Raw genomic sequence first — 11,446 nt, 5'->3', positions numbered from 1 at the left:
TTTGTTTGATTTGTTTGATTTGTTTGATTTGTTTGATTTGTTTGATTTGTTTGATTTGTTTGATTTGTTTGATTTGTTTGATTTGTTTGATTTGTTTGATTTGTTTGATTTGTTTGATTTGTTTGATTTGTTTGATTTGTTTGATTTGTTTGATTTGTTTGATTTGTTTGATTTGTTTGATTTGTTTGATTTGTTTGATTTGTTTGATTTGTTTGATTTGTTTGATTTGTTTGATTTGTTTGATTTGTTTGATTTGATTTGAATTCTTTCTTGTGCGGTATTGCCAGGGCCAGGCGGTTGTTTCTTGAGGAAAGAAAGGAAGAAGGATTTGAGAAGGAGGAATTCGCACTTTTGTGGCCTTGTGCGCTAAAAGGGCGCTAGTGGAAGATCAATCCATTGTGGCCAATGAGAGGGCTGCGAGGACGGGAGGTGCCAGTGGTTTCCTGGGGCTTCCATCGTATTGTTTGCTGGCGGAGGTGAAGTGTGGCGCAGCGGGCGTCGAGCTGGCTGACACAGCAGGATGGATGAGGGATGGAGACATGAGTCGAGTGTACGCGGGTGGCCTGCGACAGGGGGATTTCCTGCCTTCCCCCTACGCCGCAGGATTCCAGGGGGTCTAGCTGCCCTTCGCGTGTGAAGCCCCTTTCATGCCTTAGTACCAGGTACCTTACTGTATACAGGAGTCCATAAGGTGAGCATCTGCGTAATGGATACCGAACGCCCTGCCCTGCCCTGCCCTGCCCTGTCCTGCTGATGAACGTATTTCCACTTCTCCCGCCCACCTGCACTCTTCTTGCTCTCCAGCCACTGCGAACCTTCCAGACACTGCGAATCTTCCAGACACTTCCACGCAGCCACAGTGACGTTCCGTGCTGGATCTCGTCCACTGTGCTCACAATTGCAGCCCTCTGGTTCGTCGTAATTCGTTGATCTCGGCTAGCGCGCGGGAGTGCCGCAGCTGCCTTAAAAGCTCCTTCCTTCTGCAATTTTTCTCTCTCTCTTTCTTCTTTCTTTCTTCACACTGGACCTGACCCCTCCAGTGTTTTCGTAAGCCCTGGATAGATCCCAACCGGGACCTGGACCTGGACCTCAACCTCAAGCTCACCTGGACTTCCATGGTCTTCAACAGACCTCCCTCACACACGCTGCCTACACGCCTCGCTCGTGTGTGTGCCCAAGATTTGGTCGTCTGATGCGGGGGGAGTCGGTCGAGATGGCTTCGGCCTGAGACGGCCGACTAAAGTGATCCTGATCTGCTTGCAGAGACGGTGAAACCGCTGCCTGTCAGACTAACGTCGTGGACGACACACGCAGGCAGATTCTCGAATCGCCGTAAAAGCTCCAAATCTCCAAGACGACACCCAGAAAGGCGAACTTCAACAGCCTGCGATCCACAGAAAGAAGCCCCAAAACACGCCGCCGTCGCCAAGAAAGAAGCCACAAGGCAAGTCACCACCCTCCCCTCCTACTACCTTTGCTGACACCTCATCACAGAGCTGGCTACTGCTGCCTGAAAAGAACCACACGAGCCATTAAGTCGGCACAAGAAGCTCCAAGACAGTGGGCAGAAATGAAAAATGTCGACGGGTGTCAAGGCATCCGGGCGACCAGGGCTGCGAGGGCGGCTCGCAGGCAAGAGGGGGCATCAGTTGTTAGATCGCTTGCGATCTGCTGCTGGAGCTCACTATCTCCTTCTCTCTCTCTCTCTCTATCCCCCTCTCTCTTGTTTCGCCAATAATGGTGGTGCCTTTCTTCTTGCTAGGTAATTTCAAATTCGATGGTGTGTGTGCGTGCGGGTGAGAGGCCGCGGCTTGGCGCACGTGCTGGGGATTCTGTCGGACTTCAGCAACATTACACCTGGAGGCGTCAAGGCAGACTGACTAGTGCTGCTCTCTGTGCGAAACTGTTTACGAAGCAGCAAGCCTTTTGACAATAATACTCACAGCCTTCTGGCAGTAACAACACTCACGGAATGATAGTTCCAGCAATGTACCACCTCACAGAAGCGTCGATGAGGATCTCACGGGCATCGTCTCCGAGCGTTAAGCAGCCTGCATGCTATCTATGCAAGCACATCGGTAGCTTATGCATATTCGCTCCGGTCGTGCAGTAACGAATGTGGCCATTGCGAACCATCATCGCCACCCCACAAGGACGACTGAGGCTATATCATGGCTGAAAACATCACGTCCTGACATGCGAAAGCAATCCATCTGACATGCGTGAAGATGATGTGGCAGGTCATAATTTTCACGCGTGTGACAGGCAATATGATGGCAAGAGGCTGGGACGAGTAACAGGTGAGGTTACTTGTTGTGGCCGGTGGTCACTCTGGCGCTCCCAGGGTTTGTCTTAGTGAGAACCGGTGGAACTGAGATCTACCGGACTTCTGCCGCACGGGCGTGTCCGGGGGGGATGTGATGTCGCGCTTCGATGCATCTCTCTCTCTCATCACAGACAACGATTCCGCCAGAGTCCTTCTTGCTTCTCGCCTACCTTGCCATTGTACACTCGGCCCCAGGTCGGGAGGTCCACTGCCTCCTCTCGCCGTCCACCATGTCGCGCCAGCCCTGCCAGTCAAAAGACGTCCCTCCCGAATGATACGTCTCCGCTCGCCGATCTGCAATCTGCATACAGTGAAGTGCATCAAACTAGGACTTAGCCCTATCTGGCAGCATGGGCGTTGGGCGTGGGCGTGGGCATGGGCATGTCGAAGGATCATGGCGTGTATGCAAGAGTGAATGCAGGAGAGACTTCAGCCTCGCCGATGTCTCTTCTTCCATCGTTGACCCTTCTCTCGTAGAAACGTGTGCTTCCCTCCGAGTGTAGCAGAAGTAGAAGCAGTACCATCATCATCATCATTATCATTATCATGTGGCTTCTCCAAGCTCAGACGAGGAAGCTTGTGCAGTTTACCGACGAAAGCAAGATCTACGGCAAATATGCCATCCTCTCGCACGTCTGGCAGGATGACGAACTGAGCTTCCAGGACGTGCACGACAATGTGCCTGGCCACGAGCAGAAAGCGGGTTATGCCAAGATCAAATATGCGTGTGAACAAGCCCTCGTCGAGAACCTCCAGTACCTTTGGGCGGATACGTGCTGCATCAACAAGCTCTCGAGCGCAGAGCTTTCCGAGGCAATCAACAGCATGTACCGGTGGTACTATGAGGCCAAATATTGCTTTGCCTACTTGTACGATATGCCGCGCGTAGACTTGAAGAACTCCAAGTGGTTCACGAGAGGCTGGACCCTCCAAGAACTGATAGCGCCGGGAGTTGTGAAGTTTTACGACTGCACCTGGACTGAGATCGGCACCAAGATTGGCATGATCGGAGAGATCCAGAAAATTACCAGTATCGATGAGCCAGTATTAAGGGATCGTAACAAACTGCAGTCGACCAGTGTCGCAGCCCGCATGGCGTGGGCTGCAGAACGAGTGACTTCCAAGAAGGAAGACGAAGCATATTGTCTCATGGGCATCTTCGACGTGAACATGCCGATGATCTATGGGGAGGGCATGCGGGCCTTCGCGCGCTTACAGGAGGAAATCATCAAGACCTACGAAGACCAAAGCATCCTCGCATGGCAAGCGTGGGAGCACAATCAAGCCAATTTGCTTCTCTCCCCATCGCCCAAAGGCTTTCGGAAAGCCCATAAAATCGTCAGCTGGTCCCACACCTGGGTGGACGATTCCTTTGACCTCCACAACAAGGGCCTCCGCATCTACCTCCCCGTTGTCCAAGACCCGGGCGATCCTAAGCGAATCGTCGCAATCTTGAACTGCCGCTACAGCCACGAGATCAGGACACAACTCGCCATCTATCTGAGGGAACATGCACCCCGCATGATCGTTCCCAGCCGAGAACTCAAAAGTACCGTCTGCGAGATGGCGCCTCAGCTGACCGACTCCGGCACGCTCACCGCTCTCGACAACATCCAACGAGCAGTTCTATACCACGCCAAATGGAAATCGCTCATGATTCTAAAATCGCCCATTCCCCCAGAACACATCGCCCCAGGAGCCGTCTGGGAACAAAAGATCAAAATCCACAACCTCGTCGACCAACTCACCCTATCCAAAGTCTTTCCCCCAAACGCCTACGACCCCCACGAGGAAATTCTCACCTTCTTCCTCACAGGCTCCGACGAAATCGATCGTGGCTACATGTCCTTTCTCGACCCCGACGGCAAAAAGCAGTGGAGCGTGCTCTTGCAGCAAGAATCCTTATCCGGCTCCGCTAAACCGCGTGTCTGGCTGTGCAAACACGGTACCCTCGCAGATGATACTGCGCTATTTCGTACGTTTCGCGCTAGTAATGAGGAACTTCGGAAAATCGCTCGAATTGAATTTCGCAAGGGCGTGCAGGATCTTGTGGCTGAGGTGGATCGGGATTTGTCGCAGCCGACGAAATCTGCGTGGGATGTGAAGTTGTATTTGGAGAAGAAGACGGCTTCTTCGTCGAAGGGGACGTGGACGAGTTTGGTATATGGTAGTGGTAGTAAAGGTCGTTGAAGAGAGATTTTTGGTTTTTTCATCTTTTCCGTTTTTTTTTCGGGGAGGTCATTTGTTTCGTGTACCACTAGCTAGCATCCATCTAGGCCTAGATAACTAGTCTATGACTAAGAAAACTCTACTTTTACTACCACTCCCACTACTGCTCCTTCTCCTACTCCTCCCCTCCCCTCCCCTCCCCTTCTCTTTTTTTTTTCTCTTTTCTCTTTCTTTCTTCTTTTGTTTTGGGAGAGAGGGAGAGGGAGAGAGAGAGAGAGATATAGGAGGGGGAGGGGAGAAAGACAGATTGCTCCAACTACTACCATCGCTCTTTTCAAAAGCTTTGAACATTTCTTCTGTACATATATATATATAAGAAGTAACACTTTTCTTTTTAAATTAAACTACACTCTTCAGAACATGGGAAAGAGAGAAAGGGGAGAGCTCAAAACCCCGTCTTGGCCGCCTTTCTCAACCCATCCATAATATTAATCAAATTATCGACCAGAGGGGGATTCCTCGTATCATGATGATTCGACCGCATAATGGCAACAACAGCACCGACGACTTCATCCGGATTCGTCAACATGACGGGTGTGTCGCCATTATGGGTAGTCCACATGCGAATGGCCGCGTTACCTTTGCCGTGGAGAATCCATCTTTGGACACCATTATCGTCGTCGCCGTCGAGGAGGACGAGCGGGGAATTATGGTTGATGGGACCGGGTTCGGTCGAGTTGTTGATGATGCCGTAGGACCAGAATGCGAGGCTCGCTTGATAGACTGCGATGGCGGCAAAGTCGCACACGAGGCCTGGTCGAAGTTTGCGGGCTGCACGCAAGACTTGTCCCGCATGCCAGAGTGCTTGTCGAGCGGTGTTGGTGCGCGTCCAAGAGCCCAGGGCGGGGTACACTCGCTGCGATTCCTCTGTGCCCTCGACTCCTGCGAACAGCTGGACGTCTTCGAGGGAGACGTGCAGATGCATGAGAAGAAGCTCCACGATCAGTGTGATCTTCGTGTCCTCGATGGAACTAATGCGGAAGTTTTGAAGAAGCTTCGTGAGCATATTGTGCCGATTCCCCATCAACAGGCCGTCGGACCACTGGTTGGCAGTGTTCTTGAGAGATGAGTCGAGTTGACGATATTCCCAGATCATGCGCCACGCAGCACCCAGGACGGCCATGCTGGCTTGACGCTGGTCCAAGACAATGTCCCTCACGGCAAGGATGTCCAGATCTTGGATGCAGTCCACCAACGAAGGCTGTCGATCCGACGTGGGCCCCGCATCCCGTATGTACGTTGCCTTCCATGATTCCGCAGAAGGTGAGTGCCATAGAATCTCCGACTCGGGAAGAGGCAAGTAGAGCTCCGCGTACGATATCAAAGGACTGCTGAGTACAGAAACGGACGCCTCCAGGTCATGCCTGAACAAATGGAGAGCGAACCGTTTTCGGGACTCCTGCTTCACCCATTGGCGCCATTTCTCCTCCAGCACATCGCCGTGGTCTTCGGCGTGAGGGACAATGCGCTCATATGTACCGCGTCGAAACAGGCCACTGCGACGCGCCATGGTCACGAGAACTTGCTCGAAGCCCTCGGCCAGTTCCATCTTACGGGAGTTACCGCTCCACAGTCCAATTTTCAGTTGTAACAGCGACGCCTGCATGATCTGCAGATCTCGCATGAGCGTGTTATCGTCTTCCACGTGCACTTGAATCGCGGTTCTGATAGCTTCCTGAATAGCGTATCCCACCTTGCGGATTGCTCCATCTGGTGTCAATACCGCTCCAGCCGAGCAGATGGCCGCCAGAACTTCTGGCCGGGTCTGATCGGCTTGCAGTGTGGGCGCGTGAATCCAGTGCTTCGCATGTGAGCCGGGAGAGGTGAGTGAGAATTGAAATAGACTGTCGAGGAGGCCGACGGTCGGAAAGCAGGCCACGGCGCGAGGTATGCTGTTGGGCTTGCAAGTGCTCAGAACGAGAGCCAATATCCGGTCACGAGAGGTTTGTGACAGGGTCTCCACCGTCACTCTCCTGTCGATCTCCAGACTCGTCGGCGTCGGTAATGACAGATTCGCTTGTTCTGCACTTCCCGAGTCCTTTTCGAGAGGCCGAAACCTCCATACCGATGCCTTGGGCAACGCGTTCGTGTCGATAGGAACAGCAGAAGCAATCGGAGCAGCAGACGCCGAGGCAGCCATCACATCAGACGTATGAGTTGCAAAGCCGATACTCGGAGTGCGCAAGTCAAACGGATTGGTGTTGTTGTAGGAGTCGAGAAAGCTGAGATCGATGTCATTTAACTCCATATTGGTGTCCACACCGAAATCGAACAGCTCTCGTTGAGGCCAGGCACCATTTTGATAGTCAATGAACTGGAGCCGGCTTTGATGCATATTCGGCGGCATCGTTTTGTTTCTGAGATAATCGAACATGTTGGGTCCTGCGGCCTGTGGCGGCAGCATTGCTGGGTCTATTGCCATTGGTGTAGGAGGCTGCTGCTGCGGGACTTGCCGATGCTGCATCGGAGGTTCAGTCATTTGCATCGATGGCATATGCAGACTGGGCTGCGAGAAGTGTCTGTGATGTTGTGGTTGTTGTTGTTGTTGCTGCTGTTGCTGTTGTTGTTGTTGTGGTATGGGCGGAGTGTGATGCATCTGCTGCATGGGCATCATGTTATGTTGTTGTTGCTGCTGCTGTTGTGTTTGTTGTTGCTGAGTCATGGGGTTCTGATGCATGGCCTGCTGGGACATGGCCGTAGATGGCATCGTGGGAGTCTGCATCCGATGCACGTGCTCCGCATACTGCTGCTGGTTCTGTTGATCATAGCCACTGTCCTGTCGCGGGCTCATATCGGTCGGAAAGTGGACGGTATAATTGCACGGGAGGCCCTTTTTGGTACAACGTTTACACGGCTTTTCTTCCTCGCATTTCAGGTCTGTCGCCGTTGCAGCAAGTTAGTTGATATCATGATGATGGTGGTGGTGGTGAAGTGAAGTGAAGTGAAGTAATACTAGTAAAGTAAAAAGTAAAGTAAAATGAAGTGAACAAAAAGACCAAAAACTCACGCAGACCAGCACAGGCCTCACAGGCCTGCGACACGCGACTATGCTGAACAATGGTGGGCTTCGCGTGCGGATCGTCCTTTGCATGGCCCAGAGCGTGGCGCTTAAGCAGATCGGCGCGGGCAAAGGCTTTGGTGCAGATATGGCACTGGTACGGCTTTTCCTGCGTGTGCATACGGACATGGCGCGACAGATGGTCCAGCCGAGTGTAGCTCTTGGAACATTTGCCGCAGCTGTACAGCCGTTGACTGGCCGGGATGCCATTATTGAGGCTGTTATTGATGCCGGTGATGATGCTGGAACTGCTGCCTTCTTCTTCAACAACACCACCACCACCAGCATTACCACCACCACCGCTACCACTACCACCGCCACCACCCGAACCGGCGAGAATCAGTTCGGATCTGCGCCGTTTCGGCGACGGCTCACCGGTCGTGCTCTCGTCGGCAGACTCGGCAGCTGTAGCAGTTCGGTCGTCGGCAGTGGCCGTAGCAGTGGCAATATCCGGTCGAGCAGACGTGGTTGGGTTCATATTGTTCCCACTAATAACGTGAAGTGCCATGACAGAGTCGGGGGCACCGGGATGGTCGTGGTTCGTGAAGTTGGAGCCGATGTGTCTCCACGTCCCTTTTTACACACATCCGTGACCCTCTCGCCACTAAGCAAAAATTTATCTCTACCTAGTCTACAGTAGGTACAACGGGAGGTACCCTACCCCGCAAACTCACGCCCACTCCAATCGGTCCGCTGCCTTCCCGGTCCGTCGGCCTTTCCCGGCCCGCTATCTATCTCTCTACTGTACCTCTTGACAGCAGCAAACATGGATGTTGTGTAAAACCCAACACAGCCGAACGAAAAACAAAAACCCTCCCTTCAGGCTTCCCCTTCACTTCACAACCTCCTCCATCCCCCCAAATCCCCATCTCAATCACAAACTCCCGCAACAAAGAAAAAGAAAAAGAAAAAAAGAAAACATGACAATCCTCAAATCCTTCCCCCTCCCCTCCTCCCCCTCAGCCCTCCAAATTCCCAACGAAAAGGAGAAAGACTCTCCTCCCTCCAACTTCTTCATCGCCTTTCTCGCTTCCAAAGACCCACTCACCAATCAACCCTGGTGTCCCGATGTCCGAGCCGCTTTACCGATTCTCGAAGCGACTTTTCAAGAAACCACCACATCTCAGGGAGCAGAAGGAGAAGAAGAAAAAGAAGAAGGCAAAAAGTCTACTACAACACCACCAGTAGTAGCTTTTATCGAAGTAGGTCAGAAAACGGAGTACGTATTTTCCTTCTCTTTTTCCTCTTTTTTCTTCTGTTGTTTCTTCCTCTTTTTCTCACCATTTTCTTCTTCTTCTTTCTTGGGGAAACAAAACAGATGGAAAAATCCCCACAACGTTTTCCGTACTCAATGGAATATTCACAATGTACCGGTTTTGGTGCGATATGAATTGGTGGGAGAAAATACCGCAACAACAACAAAACAAGTCAAGGAAGTGGGAAGATTGGTCGAAGGGGAGATTTTGGATGAGAGACGATTACAAGAATTGGTCTATGGATGATGATGATGATCTCTTCATCTATCAAAACAATCGAGGGAAGGGCAGAGACAAAGGATGGAAAAAGCCGCTGGCGCTGTGTGTGCTGTTCATGTATTCCATAAAAAAGAATTGACGTCGCTCCTCTACAAAAGTCGTCTACTATCCACTTTCGCTTTTCACTGCTCAAGCACAGAGTGATAAGGTAGAATTGCTTTCAGCCCTCCTGAGTAATGTCTTTGTACTCTCTCGCGTCAATTACCGCAAAACCCACCACGCCATCCCCACCAAAAACGCCAGCACTTATCCCATCGTCTTCATGGTCCGTCGATAAATCACATCGCCTGTGAATCCGCATACGAGCTCACCGAGCGTGCGCCCTCACTACGGCGGTGCAGCGTCGACAGCACCTCGGCCGCTTGTGACTCATCAAACTCATATCCCCCCTTCGTGACGGGATATGCAGTCAAACTTTTGCCACCAAACAAGCCGCTAATGCTGGATGTACGTTCTCCAAACTTGTTGAACTCATCCACCATGGCCGAGCACGACACACGCGGTGGTGGTGGCATCGTCGTACTGCTGTTGCTACTCCCACGATGCGCATCAAGCGTGGATGCTGTGCGTGCTTCCCCGTCCTTGCCCGCGGGTCGCGTAGCAGCCGCCATCTCCCGACACGCACGAGCACGCTCGGGGTCGGATCGGCACATGTCACAGCTGCCCGGCATCGACGTCGAAATGCGTGGTTCAATGGGAGTGGGCTTCGCCTTGTGCTGCTTCTGTCCTTGCTTGCATGCACAATTCTGGTCATCCGTGCAGAAGCCGCACGGATCCTCGTTGTCGAGGCTAAAGTCCATTGCGTTGCTTTCGTTGCTGGACAAATGCTGAAGAGCATAGTTCGAACTAGCCCGGCCGTAATTTGTGAAGTCGACCTCATAATCCGAGGAATTGGGAGTACCAGCTCCTGGGCCGTACGACTGCGACGAGAAGGGCTGGCCTGCGGCATCTCGGAACGAACCAACACTGGAGTTACGGGCCTGGTCACGCTCGGATCGCATCCGGTGGAGTACATCTCGCAGCTCTTCGAGCTCCCTTTCCAGCCGCTCTGTCTTTGCTTTCATCTCCTGCATCTGCTGCTCCTTCTCCTGGTCTCGAGCCTGCAGCGTGGCGATCGTATTGCGATACTCTCCTTCCACCCGCTGACGATCCGCCTTCTGCTCCTTAAGCGTCTCTTCCAGCTCAACATTCTTGCGAGCGCGCTTGTCACGGAACTGTCGCTGTGCTAAGCGGTTTTGGAAACGGCGACGATCTTGCGCGTCTTCTTGTGCGATGGGCTTCCTGCCCGGGCGTGGTCGCGGCGGGACGGTGATGTTAGCCGACATGGGCCCACTGCGCTTCGCCGTCATCTCGCTCGGTTCGCCGGTGTCGACGATGGGGCCGCCTGGACTTTCCTCACGCTTGGTCGAGAAGCTGCCGCTCTTGGGGATGGCGACTTTGGGCGCAGCAGTGGCATTGCTGCCGTGGGGGCAGGCACTGGCGGGCTGTGCGTGCTTCGAGGAGTCGAACGCCCGGAAGCGCTGAAATTGCTGAGATGCGTGTTGCTGTTGCTGTTGCTGCAGATCCTGCTGCTGGAGGGTCGACGCGTACGAGGTTTGGTCTGCGTGATCGTCGTTAGTGTCTGGTGTCGAAGCAGAAGACATGGCGGGCGATGATGCAGTAGAGGGCAGCAGAGTTGAGATGATCAGATAAGATTGAGAGGAGATTCAACAGTGGGTGGGGGGAAGAATGCTCGGACTCCGACGTCGGCCTCGGCTAGAAAGAACATTGGACGCTTCGTTCTCGCTAGAGGGTAGGAGTTATCGGTGCACGTGGTCCCTCGGCCACTTGGCCGTCGAACGACGACATTGATCACGACGGCGTGTCATGATGGACAACGCGCTGCAGCGGAGCGCGCAGGCCGACGTCGATGAGCTGCCGATGCGGGCGGCGGGTGGTAAGGTCGAAGGAGTGAGTGAGTGAGTGAGTAGATCTACCCCCCGCCCCTTTGATATGCTTGGAGGCTCCCACTCGGGGAAGACTCCGTGATGGTTGAAATGGTATGTAGGTAGGTATGCTTGGACTGACGATGCTTCCCAGGAAAAAAGTGCTTACCTTGTATTTGCCCATCTGAAGCCGACCTGATCGTATGCCGATGGTCGTCTTGAAGAGGCACTCCAGCCGAGAGCCCGCCAGCAAATGCAGCTTGTCCATTATTGAGCCGAGAGATGTAGGAGCCTGGATCTGATTGTGTGCGCGAATGCTGCTGCAACTCCCACTGCGGTTGCCAATCTTGTATGCTGGAGCTCATGCTATAGT

General features: G+C 53.0%; 5 protein-coding genes across 5 annotated transcripts; 2 read left to right on the top strand and 3 right to left on the bottom strand.

Moving 5' to 3' along the window:
- Positions 1-3,161: 3,161 nt before the first annotated feature.
- Positions 3,162-4,523, top strand: SEPMUDRAFT_149742 (uncharacterized protein). The gene has a single exon (XM_016905741.1). It carries the CDS (start codon positions 3,203-3,205, stop codon positions 4,514-4,516), a length of 1,314 nt encoding a protein of 437 aa, XP_016760016.1. The 5' UTR covers positions 3,162-3,202; the 3' UTR covers positions 4,517-4,523.
- A 383-nt stretch (positions 4,524-4,906) lies between these two features.
- On the bottom strand, positions 4,907-6,828 carry SEPMUDRAFT_149741 (uncharacterized protein). The gene has a single exon (XM_016905740.1). The coding sequence runs from the start codon at positions 6,801-6,803 to the stop codon at positions 4,941-4,943; it is 1,863 nt and encodes a 620-aa protein (XP_016760015.1). The 5' UTR covers positions 6,804-6,828; the 3' UTR covers positions 4,907-4,940.
- Positions 6,829-7,391: 563 nt separating this feature from the next.
- On the bottom strand, positions 7,392-8,091 carry SEPMUDRAFT_67275 (uncharacterized protein; the record flags this gene model as incomplete). The annotated part of the gene is made up of 2 exons (XM_016909783.1): positions 7,392-7,432; positions 7,563-8,091. Coding segments are annotated over 2 exons (570 nt in total), but the record flags the coding sequence as incomplete, so codon positions are not given.
- A 442-nt stretch (positions 8,092-8,533) lies between these two features.
- SEPMUDRAFT_26035 (uncharacterized protein) lies at positions 8,534-9,106 on the top strand (the record flags this gene model as incomplete). Its single annotated transcript, XM_016908404.1, has 2 exons — positions 8,534-8,832; positions 8,932-9,106. Coding segments are annotated over 2 exons (474 nt in total), but the record flags the coding sequence as incomplete, so codon positions are not given.
- Positions 8,621-10,813, bottom strand: SEPMUDRAFT_149740 (uncharacterized protein). Its single transcript, XM_016905739.1, has one exon. The coding sequence runs from the start codon at positions 10,789-10,791 to the stop codon at positions 9,427-9,429; it is 1,365 nt and encodes a 454-aa protein (XP_016760012.1). The 5' UTR covers positions 10,792-10,813; the 3' UTR covers positions 8,621-9,426.
- Positions 10,814-11,446: the final 633 nt, after the last annotated feature.

This window comes from Sphaerulina musiva (genome assembly GCF_000320565.1).
Source record: "Sphaerulina musiva SO2202 unplaced genomic scaffold SEPMUscaffold_6, whole genome shotgun sequence".
Lineage (NCBI taxonomy): Eukaryota > Fungi > Ascomycota > Dothideomycetes > Mycosphaerellales > Mycosphaerellaceae > Sphaerulina > Sphaerulina musiva.
This window is presented reverse-complemented; position numbering and strand designations above follow the sequence as displayed.